The sequence below is a fragment of the Callorhinus ursinus genome, unplaced genomic scaffold, assembly GCF_003265705.2.
Source record: "Callorhinus ursinus isolate GAN/ISIS: 27379988/994484 unplaced genomic scaffold, GSC_fseal_2.0 scaffold5, whole genome shotgun sequence".
Taxonomy (NCBI): Eukaryota; Metazoa; Chordata; class Mammalia; order Carnivora; family Otariidae; genus Callorhinus; species Callorhinus ursinus.
In genome coordinates, this window is record NW_027397067.1 from 44,757,249 (window position 1) to 44,774,344 (window position 17,096).

A 17,096-nucleotide genomic window follows, 5' to 3' on the forward strand; every position below is an offset into this window, starting at 1 on the left:
GTGTGTGTGTGTGTGTGTGTGTGTGTGTGTGTGTGTGTGTGTGTGTGGTGTTAGCCTGGCTAGTCAGCTGACAAATATTTATGGAGTCCTACGTGCCTGCCACGATGCGAGGTGCTGTGGCTACCATGATGGACAAGCCAGAGTCCTATACCCAAGGAGCACTCTCAGAAGCCCATCTCCTCACCTAGAGAATAAACCTCGTTCAGGCAGAAGCCACGTCCAGTTCTAATAAATATTTGTCGAGTGGATAAACATTTTGAGAGCATTCTTCCATGTTATTGCATACTTCCTTGTAATCATTTTAATGTTCCCATGTTATCCTAAGCAGATGTACCATAATATTCATTTCTCTAAGGGCATTTTAAGTTGTTTTGAAATTTTTTTGTTTTAGTCAAGTAGCAATAAACTTCTTTGTACATTTCTTTTTTTCTCAGTATTTTAGGATTTTTCTTGTTATTGCCCCTTAAAGCAGAATTTCTTTTGTAAAGAATAGAAACATCTTTTTTAAAAATTTGTAGTAAAGGGATGCCTGGGTGGCCCAGTCGGTTAAGCATCTGCCTTCAGCTCAGGTCATGATCTCAGGGTCCTGGGATCGAGCCCTGCATCGGGCTCCCTACTCAGCGGGGAGCCTGCTTCTCCCTCTCCCTCTGACCCTCCTCCCTGCTTGTGCTCTCTCTGACAAATAAATAAATAAATAAATAAATAAAATCTTTAAAAAAATTTGTAGTAAAATACAAATAACCTAAAGTTTACCATCATAACCATTTTTAAGTTTGCAGTTGTTGTGCGAAGTATATTCACACTGTTGAGCAACTAATCTCCAGACCTTTCTCACTTGGCCACACTGGAAGTCCATACCCATTAAAGGACAACTCCCCATTTGCCCCTCCTCCAGCCTCTGGCAATCACTACTCTGCTGCCCATTTCTGTAAGTCTGACTATGCCAGATACCTCATATAGGTGCAATCATACAGCATTGGTCTTTTTATGACCGGCTTATGTCACTCAGCATAATGTCCTCAAGGTTCATCCATGTTGTCGCATGGGTTAGAATTTCCTTCCTTTTTAAGGCTGAATAATATTACATTGTATGACATACCACATTTTCTCTTTCTACTCATCTATTGATGGACATCTGAATTGCTTCCACCTTTTGGCTATTGTGAATAATGCTGTTATCACCCAGGCATACAGGTATCTCTTCGTGTCCTTGCTTTTGATTCTTTCGGATATGTGCCCAGAAGTGCAATTGCTGGACTACATGGTAATTCTATGTTTAATGTTTGGAGGAACTGCCATAGTGTTTTCCATAGTGGCTACTCCATTTTACATGCCCGCCAACAGTGCATAGAATTCAAATTTTTCCACATCCTCAGCAATACTTGTTAATTTTGTTGTTGTTCTTGTTGTTTTGTTTTTGCTAGTAGCCATCCTAATGGGTATAAGGTGGTATCTCCTCATGGTTTTGACTTAAATTTCCCTAAGGATTAATGATGTTGAGCATCTTTTCATGTGCTTATTGGTTATTTGTACATCTTCTCTGGAGAACTGTCTATTCAAGGACTTTGCCCAGCTTTAGATTGGGTTATTTTTGTTGTTGTTGTTGTTGAGCTGTAGGATCAGAGAATAGAAACATTTTTCAGGCTCTCTATGAAACTGAGCTCTAGGAGGGCGGTCCATGCCACCCAACTCCACGAGAGCACCTGTCATGCCTTGTGGGCATCAGTTATTATAGCAATAAAAAGAACAAAACAGAAACCTTACTAGTTTCTAGGAAAAATATGGTATTGCATTTCAATCTTAAGCTAGACTTTTTGATGGGGGCAAAAAGGGAAAGTTAGTCAAGAAGCTTCATCTCCATTTCACACTTCAGCAACAGCAGATGAATGATCGCTCCCAGAAAGCTCCAGCCTCCCTGACTCATCAATTACTTGGTGTGTTGAGTATTGAGATTCCAGCTCTGTTGGTCCTCCTACAAAATGTTCTTTTCAAGGGAACTACCTTTTATTTATACATCTTTACAACATTAACTATTAGGACATATGTCGTGCCTGCAACTCTTTTTGGCCCTATTAATTTTTTTCTAGTAATTCTAGGGCACACAAATGTGCAATCTTTTCTTACTTTCTTTTGTCAACAAGCATAAAATGCTAAAAAAAATCAGATGTCTTGGTATATGATCTTTCTCTTTAAAAGTAAGGTTCAATTTTGGGAAATAAAACAAATGCATCAATTACTCTTAAAAACTGTCCACTAGCAGTCACATTGTTTGCCATGAAATAAGAAAGATGTGCCAATTAGGGAACATAATCCTTAATTGCTTCCAAAATGCATAAATTTTGCTTTGGGAAATGAACTTCCAATATGAGAAGGTAGTAAATATATCCAATAAGCCAGTAAACTAGGCCACACCAGTACTAAACTTAGGAGTGAGATACCGGAATCTACTGTATTTTGATTTGGATCAATTTTCAAATTTGTGCTTTTTTAAGAACACTATTGTGTCTCATATATATATATATATATATATATATATATATATATATATATATAATTGTCAGTAAATACCGAAGAACTATAATAGCAGAAAAACAGAGGTCAGAGCAGCAAGGATAATAGTTTCTATGCTCATCTGCTTGGCCTTCCCTGGAACACTGGGTTCAGTTTCGGATTCAGTTTTGGACCCCTCTCTCTGATCAAGGCAGTGAGGGACAGGGAGGGAAGAATTCATGGAAATAGGGATGTTTGGTCCAGAGAGAAGACACAAGAGGACCCTTCAGCTGCTTTGATTATCAGAAGGGCTGGCAAGGAGAAGACTCCAGAAAGCAGAACTAAAATGAGAGTCTTGAATTCACAGGGAGGCTAGTTTCAAGGCCAGTATAAGGAAACACTTTCTAATAATTCAAGCTCTCCAAATAATTAGAGTGATCCAAAACAGAACTGCGCTATCTCTGGGGACAGAGAACCCTGGGGAGCCTTCACACAAAGCAGAATAACCCATCCTAGGGGACGTTATGGAGGAAATTCAGTCCTGGGTGGAGGTGAGGATGATATGACGTGGGCTACACAGTTCCTTATAACCTCAAGATTCCTTGATTGTCTCATTTACTCAGACAGAAACTTGATTTATGTCTGGTGTGGGGGTAGAATCACCTGAGGATAGAAAGCCAAAGCTCACCTGCAATAATGGCACTGGTCGTAAAGAAAATATGGTTGACCGGCACCACCGTCGTTGTACCGTAGAGTTTCGTGGCTTGATTCAGGAACCTAGAGCAGAAGGCACTTACTGGAGCCCTGGCTTTAAGAGACGCTCAGCCATAAGTTAACAATAACATCAAGAAATGCATGTCCTTAAGCTACAACTACAAAGGGAGAGGAAGTGCAGTAAAAGGGCATTTCCAATCAGCAGTCATAGCTTATATGCATCTGATGTATGAGATCAGATGTCAGGTTTTATGGTCTGTTTAAACCAACAACAGTAACAATGAAAAGCAATTAATCATATTCTGAGGCCACAGAAGTTTGAGTTGGAAGCGATTCAAGCTGCTGGACCAGTATCACACTGGAGCTGATTCATTAGAATAGACCCTAGAATCTGTTAAATAGCATATCTGGGGAATAGTATAGCTATCCATTGACATGCCACGTGCCAAGAAAGAAGATGGAGAAGTGAAGGAATGTTTAACGTTTGGAAAACAATGCTCAGGACGCCAGCTGCAGAGCACATGTGAGAGCTCAGTGTCTCACTCTGGCCACCAGCGTGATTCCAGCTCCCCCAAGGAAGATGCACTGCCCTGTCACTGACACCAACTGGACAATTAAAAAAAAAAAAAAAGTTCAGCTCCTATTCTAGCACAACTGAAAAAAAATGTTCTGTGGGTAGAGCCCCGATGTGCCTGAGCGTGTGTGTGTACACATGTGCCCATGTGCACACACTTACGTATGTATACATGTGCGTGTGTGTATATATATATATATATGTACGTTATCTATGAACAAACACACCTCCTTGGGCGGTTTCGCTGGGTGGCCAGTCCTACGGTTCTAGTGCGTTCACCGTAGCTCCAGTGTGGCAGAGGCAGGGACTAGAACAAGGGGGATAGGAAAATGCAGGGTACCTTCAGCTCTACCTGCCACTGAAATCCATAAAGCGGAGTTGAAAGGTAACAATGCTCATCTCGAAACTCCAAAAGATATTCTAGCAGTGCTGATGAACTCAGAAGAAGAAAGGGAGATGAAAGAAAGTAGCGAGGGCCAAGCCTGAGAAACACACTCATTCTCATAAGGAAATGACAAGTGAAACAGTGACCAAGCACTGGGGTTCTCCAGTCATTGTCCACATTCCTTGCAACAGGGCCCATGTCCGCCCCGCGGCTATTAGACTTGACTGCCAGCGCCTGCGGAGAGGAGCACTCTCTTCCTGAGTGTAGGCTCTGATTTCCCAGCTGACACTGGGATGGTGCTTTTGCACAGCATTTTGGGATAAACAGAAAACTTCCTGGCTGACTAAAGACAGCCTCGCAGGCAAAGCCATAATCACGATGTGAAATGGAGGGGAAGTGACTGGAGCAGATGGAGGTGGGGGGGAGAGAAGAACAGAAATTTAAAATGTTCCATGTCACCACTATTAGGCCCCCAGAGAAACATAAAACAATCATTCCGCCATCCCAGGGGTACAAAGAAAATTCTGGCCAATGATGCAAAGTTCTGGGGAAAGGATTTCCCTCCCAGCCAAACGTCTGGTTTTGTCCATCCCTGGGCAATTAATGAGCATGAGCTAAGGATGAAGGTGAAGGGTTCATGTATTTCCTATATTTAGAATGAAATCCTGGATGTGGACCTGCCCCTTTGATTTATTGCTAATGACAACCTGCGTACGATGGATATTAATTACAAGCAGAAGAGCATCAGGAAAGTATCACAGTGCACTTAGCTAGATTATGGCCATACTTTAGAACTCACAAGACATGAAGGCAATGCTCAGTGAAAAAAAAAAAAAACTTATTATTGGACACGGAGGATAAAGTGAGGCATGCTGGCTGAGGATAAGCTGTAGACCCTTCACCTTTAGAAATCAGTTGCACCTCATTTTAATTATCAACAGACGCCAATAAAGATTAATGCTCAGAGAAGCACAGGAATGTTGAAAGATGAGTGAGTATGCAGAAGCTAACTTACTTGACTTGGAAAATACAAGATGCGATCATGATGATAAACATGATATAGAAGATGGGATAAGTTAGTTGCATTTTATCCGTCACAGAAAAAGTGATCATGCCTGAGACTGCTTTTACTGAGATAACCGTCAGCGAGGCTGAAAAAGAAAACAAGAAACACAAATAAAATACATCTTTGAGACAGAATCACAAACAAATATCTCCAGTTTGCACAGTGGAGCCGTCAATAACCCCCATTATGCTTTCGGAATGCAGGCTCGAGTGAGGTGATGGTAGGACGGGGTGCCAGACAACCAGTAGCTCTCTCGCCCGAAGCCGCGCTGGACTCTGATTTTGCTTAAATCAGCTAAAGATCTGCTGTGCGACAGGGTGCTTTTTTATCTTTGCGGCAAGATACTTATTTTCCAGCCCTTACTGTTGAAAGGATGCTGCAGAGTTTATAATTACTAGGAGATGGGAGAGCAGAAAACAATGAAGGGGGGAGAGAAGAAAAGTCAGACAGTCCATGTGACACGAAGGGGAAAATAACTATTAAACTATACTGAAAAAATTTAAAGCCAAACACATGAGAAAACCAGAGTGTGGAAGGTAGCTCACTCTGTGAGTTTGCTAAGAGTTGTCCTGAGTCTCTGTATGAGCTTTTTTGTTCATAAATGCCTAGAAGTTTCATGAAACAAATATATATTTTTTTACAAAGACAGTAATAGGAAGCAGGACCAGAGCTGAGCATGCATTTCTCAGAGTCAACCATAAAATCTAAGGTTTACATAAGCAATGTCTATTCTCTATGCTAAAGAGGAACATATCCATAGGAGAACAAGTTTTACATAGGTCCCAAATAGCAACGAAGTGACTTGATAAGTTATAACATGAAAGCAATGAAGCATTTCCTAGAAGCATCATGTCTCTGTAGGAAGAAAATCATGTTTTCTTTTTGTTTTTGTTCATTTAATGTTGCATATAATTCCATAACTTAGCTGAAACCTACAGAAAGTGAAAAATAATTTTTACATGAAATCAAATAACTATAATCAAAGGCAATGTGAAGGAGAAACATTGTCTTTGGTGCTGTTGGTCTACTTGGTCATAATATATCTGGGCTTTATCCCTTTTAGCTTTTGAATATTTTAGCTTTCATATATTTTATATGTATATATAAAATCAGTTTAAAATAGCAGCTGATGGCTAACCAGGGAAAGCCTCCCATAATCTCCTTTCCAAAAACTGAAAATATACTTTAATTTGAAGAGTACCATGCCACACTTCCAAATTAGACATTTTCTTTCCATTAAGAGTCATAATTAACAGAGAACAGTCGATAAATTCTAAAAACAAACCCCAAATCTGAACAAAGAGGTCCTTACAACCAGGCTCCTCTTCATCTCAAAATGTCTTTTGACCTCATCATTTTACATGTTTTCTATAGATTATGACAATAGTCATACCTTAGCTAATCTAGGAATTTTAAATATCTGCGGTGATGTGTGTCACTTGATGGTTTGAGTTTGTAGGGTTAGCTCTTAAGGGACCTTGGTTTCCTCCTCAAAATTTTGCTTGAAATTGAGCACAATGTGGTTATGGTCTTGTGGTCCGAACAGCCAGGTTTCCCAAAGGGATCACTAATGGGAAGGAGTTGAACACACCGTTCCATTAGCCTCACAACCTTCGGATTGCAAAGGCCCTTCAAGGTCATCTAATGCAACTACCATCTGATGTTAAATTATACTTAACCGCAAAACAAAAACAAAAGTAGACTTTTTTATTAAACAGCTAAACCAACTATCGGCTTGCTATAGTTAATCACTGTATTTTCAAAGCATGTACAATCACCAACTGATTAATAACTCTATTGTAACTCTGCAAGTTACTTCTAGGCTGGTGACAAGTATTTCCGTTTTATTTTTGGGTGGGCGTGTGGTTAATGAAGACAGGTGAAAATACAAAATTTAACGCAGTATCATTCTAACATATATATAAAAATATAAAGTATGTATCTTCTCTTTTTATATACAGAAAAAAAGTCTAGGAAAAATGCTAGAAGAAACTACACCAAGATGCTATCAGTGGCTATCTCTAGGCACTGGGATTATGAATAATCTTTAAACTCATTTTTTTAAGCTATAAAAGTTTACATGTTCCTTTAAGAGAATTTGGAAAATGCAGAAAAGCCTGGAAAGAAAAATGAAAATCACCTGTAATCTCAACACTCATCCCCAAATCATTTTTAACATTTGGGAATATTTCTTTGTAGCTATTTTTCTGTCTCTAAGTATGAATATATTGTAACATATGAATCATACAGTATATACTATTTAGGAACCTATTTTCAATTGCCATTAAGTATTTTTCTATGCCATTAAATATTCTTCTAAAGCATGATTTTCATCAGCTGTGGAGTATGCCTTTGCATCAGTGTATACTTTATCTTGGCAATTCCCTATTTTTGCATATTTAGGTTGCATCCTTTTTTTTTTGGTATTAAAAATGAGGCTGTGATAAATATTCCTGAACACAAATCTTTGCATGCCACTCTGCCAATTGCCCTAGGAAAATCACCTAACGGGGACTTTGTTAACAGCTGCTGTTCTTCTGAAATACACTGGCAAGCCACCTTCTATAGAGTACCAGTCACACTCCCATTTACATGGATTTTTATGTTTTTCTTGATGAATCTCTTATTTCTCAACAATAGACATTAGAGCATACTATTTTTACCTGACATAGCTGACCTGTGTTTGAAATCTGGCCTTCTCAGTTCCCTCCTACTTCATCAAATGCTCCTTCCAGAGACTTTCCCAAATTGCCATCAATGTCTCCTTATTAGAGCCATCAATATTTCATTTATTAATTTGGCTTCTCTAATCTGAGTATGCAGAGCAGAGAGAAGGACCTCCTAGCTTTCCAGCTTCCTGATCAGCTGAGCATTCTGCTGGGAGTCTTAAGACTCCTTTAAGAAAGAAGATTGCAAGGGCACCTGGGTGGCTCAGTCATTAAGCGTCTGCCTTCGGCTCAGGTCATGATCCCAGGGTCCTGGGATTGAGCCCCACGTTGGGCTCCTTGCTCAGCGGGGACCCTGCTTGTGTTCCCTCTCTCGCTGTCTCTCTCTGTCAAATAAATAAACAAAATCTTTAAAAAAAAAGAAAAAGAAAGCAGATTGCAGCCACAAGCATGGGGCACCAGAACCCAGATCTCTTTCTTCCCAGTTGCCCTCACTCACTTTGTTTTCTTTTTTAGTTCATTTTTTAATTTGTCACACAAACAATATTATGTTAACAATAAAGTAAAAGAAAAATCCACCTGCCTACTGCCTCTCATTCATTTCCAGTGTACGCCTCATGCGTGCTTTTTTTTTTTAAATTTTACTTTATTTTATTATGTTATGTTACTCACCATACCATACATCATTAGTTTTTGATGTAGTGTTCCATGATTCATTATTTTCGTATAACACCCACTGCTCCATGCAGTACGTGTCCTCCTTAATACCCATGTGTGCTTTTAATCACAGCAAAGGTAGGTACACTATTGTGTGCTACTTTTTCATTTAACCTGACACTATACATATTTTTCAAAGCTGCTACATGATTTTCACAATCATTTTTTTCTTGTAAAAGTCATTACTGATCATTGTAAAATGCCCAGCCAGCACAGGTAAGTATAAAGTGAAGAGTGGATACCTTTTTCCCTTTTTTTACTGTAGTGAGAACATTTCTGGTTTTCACCAATGGGTGTGCTCCAGCTTTTGGGTTAAGAGAAATATGTTCTTGGGGTACCTGGGTGGCTCAGTCGTTAAGCATCTTCCTTTGGCTCAGGTCATGATCTCAGGGTCCTGGGATAGAGTCCCACATCGGGCTCCCTGCTTAGCGGGAAGCCTGCTTCTCCCTCTCCCACTCCCCCCTGCTTGTGTTCCCTCTCTCGCTGTGTCTCTCTCTGTCAAATAAATAAAATCTTTAAAAAAAAAGAGAGAGAGAGAAATACATTCTTCCAGTGTCATAGAGACAGAGAATAGAATGGTGGTTGTCAGGGGCTGGGGATAGGGGCAGACGGGGTGATGTAAGTCGAAGGGTCCAAATGTTTAGTTTAAGAAGAGTTAAGTTCTGAGGATCTAAGACGAGCATGGTGACTACAGTTAATAACGCGGTACTGTGTACTCCAAGGTTGCTGAGCATTCTCACTGCACACACACAAAACAGTGAACTATATTAACCATACGAGGTGATAAATATGTTCATTATATCTTGAGCTCGGTAATCACTCTACAATGTATATGCATATCAAATTATCATGTGTACAATTAGATATATACACTATATGTGTCAATATTTCCCAATAAAGTGAAAATTATTAAAAAGAGAGAAACATGTTGTTAATACACAGATATTTCTATTCCGATTGCATTTCGAATTCTTTATTAGCAATGGATATTAAACTTTAACATGTCTTTTCAGCATTGATTTACATGATATTTCCCTTCCGAGTCATTAACATGATGAACTATGTTAATGGATTTCTTAAAGAACCATCCTTTCATTCCCATAATTAATTCAGTTAATTCAAAATGTTTACTTTGCACTCACTGTCCTCAGTTCTAGGTAATTATATACAGTGTCACTAGAACAGACATGACTGCGTCCTCATAGAACTAATCGGGTGGGGGAGATGAGTTCATACCAGAATATACATATATGAGTAGACTATGCAAGTACAAATTATTGTAAGTGTTACAAAGAAAAAAGAACCAGTTTCATTAAGACCACTTGGTCTTAAGTGAAGAATGATTTTTTTTTTCCTGGATTCTACCTACCTCTTTTTATTAGAGACTTTTACAGTAATATTCAGTAGTGAAATTAGTTCATGGTATTCTTTATGTGTGGTGTTTGGGATCAGTATTTATACTGATTATGTAAAAAAAAAAAGGTGAAAGCTTTCTTCTTATGTACTCAAATAGTTTGAACAACATCAGAATAATCTGTTTCTTAAAGATTTAAAGGCATTACTGTCTAGGTTGAAAGTAAAAGTATGCAGTCCTGGTTCTTTTCAGGATGTAGCTTCTATTTCCTCCATAGTTATTTTCCTTTATTTAACCAAGTTTTCATATTTGTTTTCAATTTTATTTCTAACTTTGGGTATTTGAGATTTTTTTTTTGGTCTTATGGAGGATCTATTGTAATGTCTTTTAAGAATAACAGATTCTTGGGTTTATTTATCAATCCATTGCTTTTCTCTTCTCTATTTCATTATTTTTTTACCTTTATTAATTGCTCCTTTCTGCTCGCCTCAGCTTTATTTCAGTGTTTTTCTTCCCTAACTTTTTGAGTGGAATGCTTGACTTACATTTAAAGTAATGAATTTCCTTCTGAATACAGCATTAGTCATAAACTATAGGCTTAATAGTAAGTGTTTTCATAATAATTTTTAAAATATATGCTGCAATGAAATCTTGGTTTCTACTTGGGCCCAGCTGCAGTTTAAGAGTAGTGTTAACATTTCCAGATGTTACGGTTTTACTTGTTTCTATTTTTGTTATTATTTTCTGTTTTTCTTTCACTGTGATCTAAGAATGTGGTCTGTACTATTTCAACTTCCTGGACTTTATCAAGGATTTCTTTGTGGCCAATGACACGATTAACTTCTGTAAATGTCACACAGGCACTTGAAAGCAGGTGTGTGGTCTGTTTTCCAGAATTTAGAGTTCAACATTAGATCAAAATTAAGGACTCATTCCTCTATCCTTACATATCTTTCTGTCTACCTACCTTCCACGAGCTAAGAGAAGTTTCTCCTCCTCTCATATTTCTGTTAATGTCGTTTTCAAAAGAGCGGCTGCCCGAGTCTCCTGAGGCCTCCCGGCCTTGGTGTCTCCCCCCTCACCCCCCAGGCCCACCATGCTGAGCAGCTAAATACTAATGTGGGGCTTCCAGGAGCCTCTGCTGCATTTAATGCTTCCGCCTTGATTTTAACTTAGATAGTAATAGTATGGCCTTCTGCTTTCTTTTACTTTCAAACAGAGTTACTTTGTTTTAGATGACATTTATGTATGAAGCCAAAGTATTTCACAACCAGCAAGGGCCAGTCAGAAAGGACACTATTTCTACAACTCTCACAGATCTGAACCAGAGAACACTGGCTGAATCCAATTTCAGAATCCTTTTCAAAATCAGGCTGGGAATTTTTCTGAAGTCCAATTTGGAAATCTTTATTACCAGGTAAATTTACCCCATTTGCATTTATGATCATAACTGATGTGTATGATCTTAATACTGTTATCTTATTTTCCTATTTAAAATTTCCTTTGTTTTCAATATTTTCCTATATACTACACATTTTGTCTCTCAGTTGTTTGCTTTTGTTCTCCCTATCTGGTAATTCGGAAAGAAACAAATATAAAGTTCTTTTTCTGTTCTTTTGATCAATAGCATACCTGAACATAGTACAAATTTGTTTCTATAAGTAACTACCACAAATACAAATCTTCCAATTCAAAGGAGAGAATTAGCTCGTGAAATGAAAAAAAATGAAAGCTCTAGCCCTTCCTTAACATGAGCACTGCCTGTCCCAATGGTGTAAGTATAACCTACAGAGTCATAGCCAACAACACACGATGTATGGATCATCTTATCTGCAAAGAAGAGGCAAAAGAAGCATTATAAATAAATCTTTAAAAAGGCAATTTTCCAAATGATTAGTGAGAGCTCCTAGTGTTGATTTATATGAGAGTGTGTGTATGTGAGTGTGTGTATGTGAGTGTGTGTATGTGTGTGTGTATATGAGAGTGTGTGTATGTGTGTGTGTATGTGTGTGTGTATGTGTGTGTGTGTGTATGTGTGTGTGTGTGTGTATATGAGAGAGAGGAGGGGAGAGGGTAGATTTAAAAAATATATATATAGTGGGCTTATAGAAGTAACACTTTTCAAATTTTATAAGATGACTCTGGAAAAAAAAGGAGATGGGTGGCTCAACAACGAATGAAAGAAATGTTTTTAAGAAAATCATACTGCTTACATTTACGTTTCTTATTAGCCATATTTCATTAAAGTTTTTTAAAACATGTAAACAAGATCAGTCTTGGTAAGTAATTCCTGACACAAAAGTTTCAGTTGGGATCATTCATTTGTTCCTCTTTTAATAATTTTCAATTATATACTAAGAAAGACAATTCTCAAATTGTCAGACAGCAAATAAGATTACCAAGAAGTAAAAACCCTTACATATGTTTTTAAAAGAATTAAACATACCAATTGTAGCCATGGACATGCAAAATATAATTTGCATAATTGAGACTGGGTTTATTACTACAGTTCAGAGTTGAAAAGTAGAAACAACGAGAAAGGAATCGAATGAATGCTCAAGAGCCTCCTTCCAATCTCTTTCCTGACTTCGCATGGCTAGATTAGAGAATTGGGAAACAAAGCGCATCCTTACCGAGAAGTGCCACCAGGGTTAACAGTATCACCATGTGCTTCATTTCCTTTCTCTTATGGAAATATAGCAGAGTGCAGAAAATTAATATTTCTAAAATCTAGAAATGAAAAAGATGAAAAAGAGTAAACTATAAATTATTTTATACAAAGTCTTCAGAATGCCACACTTCCCTTTCGGATTTTGCAAGTTTTCCTATGAGAGCTGAGGGTGACTGGCGTTCCTAAGACAATTATAAACATATGAGAACAATATAAGGAGCCTCAGGCATCCAGACCCAGAGCTCTAACCTCACCTATATGCCAATGACCCTGAGATGGGCAACTCCAGTCTCATTTATCCAACTATCTTCTAGGCATCTCCACATGCACGTTTAATAGCCATATCCCCAAAATATGGGCAATGCTAAACTCCTGAATGCCTTCCTTCCCCACCTATCCTTCCTGGGGCCTTCACCCCCCAATGAATGGCATCAATACATACCTCGTTGCACCAGCTGGTAACACCTTCCTTTCCCCCACTCCCTGCCACCTTCTCCCTAACCCCTGCAATAGCTTCCAATTTGTCTCTGATTCGACTCTTGCCTCTACAATCCAGCCACTCAGCAGTCAGAGGAATCATGTCAAAGCACAACTTGAATAATGACATATGTCATTCGTAGAGAACATATATGATACACACATAAGGTATTTATATAATATGACAAGCAGTCGCATGCCCTGCACCCAGCCAGAGAGAGAGAACCTGCCAAGACCTCTGAGGTCTCTTGCGTACCACTCCCCAATTGTTCTCCACTCCTCCTAGGATCTCCCCAGCAACCACTACAATGAATTTTTGTGTTTATTATTCACTTTCTTTATAGTTTACTACCTTTTATGTATCCTCAAACAGCACCCTGTTTATTTTTGCATGTGTATGGACTTTATACATGCAGAATCATACTAGTTTTTACTTCCTGGTTTTTCACTGTGCACTGCTAATGAGACTTATCCAGGATGATATATGTATTAGAAATATATATTAAATCCAGTCATTCCTTTGCTCAAACCTCCTACGGTTTCCTATCACATTAAGAATAAAATCCTGGATGGCCCACCTGAGCCAGCCACAGATGGCTTCCCCCCCAGTGCTCTGCAAAGCTCAGATGGCTCCTGCCTTTGGGCCTTTGCACTAACTGCTGGAGTTGCCTGGAATACTCCTTCCCCGATCTCCCTACAATGGCTCCTTCCAATCACTCAAATTTCAGCTTAAAGATCACCTCCTCCGAGACATCTTCTCTGACCACTCTGATCTAGCAGAGCCACCCCTTATCTACTGTAGAGAGTTTTATCATCATCTGGACTACTTCCTGTTCATGCACTTATGGGTTTTTTTCTGTCTCCCTGACTAACACACGGGTTCTATGAGAACAGGGACCTTATCTGTCCTCTTTGTTACTGTCTTCAGTGCCTGGGCACCGACAGTCACTCAATCCGTATTTATGGAATTCATGAATAAATGACGCCTCAAATTTATTACGAGCAACTTGCCAAAAAACAGACCTAATGTCTAATAAACTGAGTGTTCAATAAATATTAATTGACTGAATGTCTAAAATTTTCCCACCCTTAAGAAAATACTAATGTGATTTTGAGTTCTCAGTTTTATTTTTGTTTTAACATTGTTTCTTTTTTGAAGTCCTTCAGATAACCTGAAGTAAAGCTATTTTTTTTTTTCAAGGAGGCAGTATCCCTGGACTGAAATCATAAATATGAATGTTTACTTTTCTGACATCAGACATGTAAAAACACCACCACTAATTTTTTTTCTTAAAAATTACTAGAGTTAGGGACTTCACTGCATTCAGGCCTGCATTTTACTTATGGAGCCCTCCTCTAAATCAACATGAATCTCTACTGTTTCAGTTCAAAGTTTGCTTGTTTTTTTTTCCCTTTAATTCTCTGTGGGCACGGAAAGCAGCAGGACCATATCTTCCTCATTTAAAAACCTTTCATCTCATATGGAAGATTAAGTCATCCCTCAGTCTTTTCCTGGTTAATTAAACTAATTACTTTAACTTTTTCTTATAGGACTTATTTGCCAGGCCTTTAATTTAATCAAGGCATGCTACAAAAGCTATTAAACTCCTATCACTTTGCCTTCCCCAAAGCTGCCATCAAAACATTGGGTGTCCCAATGTCTGTACGGATCTTCAATTGTTAACAGAAATATCCCTGCCGGCTTTGTCCCTGCTTCAACCACAGGCTTCCATTTCTCACATGATACAATTACAAATGACTCACAGCAGCGTTTGGGACCCCTGTATTCGTTGCTGGAGAGAAAGAGGCTCTTCCTGCACTAATGCACAGAGCGTGTTAGCTAAATCTATTAGCAAGAGGATGATTACTTTTGGGAGTGAATGGGGGAAAATGAGGGTAGTTATCAGTTCTAAATATCACATATGACTTTTTTCCAAATTCCATCTCTGTGGCTCCAGATAAATAAAACATGAGCTGCTGTGACTCAGAATGACTGTAGTTGCCCTATGTCCTGTCTTGTGGCAAGAGGTCATAGAGCTCCCAGGAATAAAATATTCAAGCAGCACGAATTCATGTTGGGTTTTTTTTCCCTAGCAATATTTTCTCCCTCTCTGAAAACACCAATATTAAAGCAGCTGTGATTTCTACAGGTTGCTGGGACCCGGGAAGAGGCTGCTTTGCTGATTGCTACTTCAGAGGTCAGAAATAATAACAGCACTTACTGAAGGCTTACCATGTGCTATTCTTGCACTAATTCATGGAATCCTCACAACAACCTTAGGAGGTAGGCACTATTATCCCCATTTGACAGATGAGGAAACCAAGGCTCAGAGGGGTTAAGCGATATAGGTCTGGTAGGCAGAATAATGGCCTTCCAAAGATGCCCATGTTCTAATCTCTGTCACTTGTGTGTATATTACTTTACATGGCAAAGGGGCTTTGGAGATGTGATTAAGGCTATGGACCTTGAGATGGGAACATTATCTTGGATTATCCAAGTGGGTTTGAAGTAATTGTATGAGTCCTAAAAAGCAGAGAATCTTCCCAGGCCTGGTCAGAGAGAGATGTGATGTGAGAAAGAACAGAGTCAAGGAATGCTGGTGGCATTCCTAGTAGCTAGGAAAGGCAAGGAAATGGCTTCTCCTCCAGAGGCACTAGCAAGGAATATGGCCCTGTCAATACCTTGATTTTAGTTCAGTGAGACCCGTGTTGGACTTCTGACCTTCAAAACTGTAAGATAAGAAGTCTGTATTGTTTTAAGACACTAAGCTGGTGACAATTTGTTACAGAAGTAATAGGAAACTAACTTAGGTTTTGGTACCTGAAGTCTTTCCAGGGGAACCAACGTTCCATGCTAATGGATTGGAAGAACAAATATTGTGAAAATATCAATGCTACCTAGAGCAATCTACACATTTAATGCAATCCCTATCAAAATACCATCAACTTTTTTCAAAGAAATGGAATAATCCTAAAATTTGTATGAAAACAGGAAAGACCCCAAATAGCCAGAGGAATGTTGAAAAAGAAAAGCAAAGCTGGTGGCATCACAATTCTGGACTTCATGCTCTATTACAAAGCTGTCATCATCAAGACAGTATGGTACTGGCACAAAAACAGACACATAGATCAATGGAACAGAATAGAGAGCCCAGAAATGGACCCTCAAATTTATGGTCAACCAAACTTTGACAAAGCAGGAAAGAATGTCCAGTGGAAAGAAGACAGTCTCTTCAACAAATGGTGTTGAGAAAATTGGACAGCCACATGCAGAAGAATGAAACTGGACCATTTCCTTACACCACACACAAAAATAGACTCAAAATGGATGAAAGACCTAAATGTGAGACAGGAGTCCTTCAAAATCCCAAAGGAGAACACAGGTAGCAACCTCTTCGACCTCAGCCACAGCAATTTCTTCCTAGAAACATCGCCAAAGGCAAGGGAAGCCAGGGCAAAAATGCACTATTGGGACTTCATCAAGATAAAAAGCTTTTGCACAGCAAAAGAAACAGTCAACAAAACCAAAAGACAACCGACAGAATGGGAGAAAATATTTGCAAATGACTTATCAGATAAAGGGCTAGTATCCAAAGTCTATAAAGAACTTATCAAACTCAACACCCAAAGAACAAATGATCCAATCAAGAAATGGGCAGAAGACGTGAACAGACATTTTTCCAAAGAAGACATCCAAATGGCCAACAGACACATGAAAAAGTGCTCAACATCGCTCGGCATCAGGGAAATCCAAATCAAAACCTCAATGAGATACCACCTCACACCAGTCAGAATGGATAAAATTAACAAGTCAAGAAACAACAGATGTTGGTGAGCGCTGTGAATTGTGTAAGACTGATGAATCACAGACCTGTACCTCTGAAACAAATAATACATTATACATTTTAAAAAAAAGAAGATAGTAGGAAGGGAAAAATGAAGGTGGGGGGAATCGGAGGGGGAGACGAACCATGAGAGACTA

At 38.8% G+C, this 17,096-nt stretch overlaps 1 protein-coding gene across 6 annotated transcripts in view; it reads right to left on the reverse strand.

Moving 5' to 3' along the window:
• The window catches only part of NIPAL2 (NIPA like domain containing 2), a 75,209-nt gene that overhangs the window by 6,174 nt on the left and 51,939 nt on the right, over positions 1–17,096 (reverse strand). For all 6 annotated transcript variants that reach the window (XM_073893006.1, XM_073893005.1, XM_073893002.1 and 3 more), the window contains 3 exons: positions 12,600–12,696; positions 5,179–5,314; positions 3,179–3,267 (listed from right to left, as the gene is read on the reverse strand). In XM_073893006.1, coding sequence (XP_073749107.1) covers positions 3,179–3,267; positions 5,179–5,314; positions 12,600–12,696 — 322 coding nt within the window. The remainder of the gene's footprint in view (positions 1–3,178; positions 3,268–5,178; positions 5,315–12,599; positions 12,697–17,096) is intronic.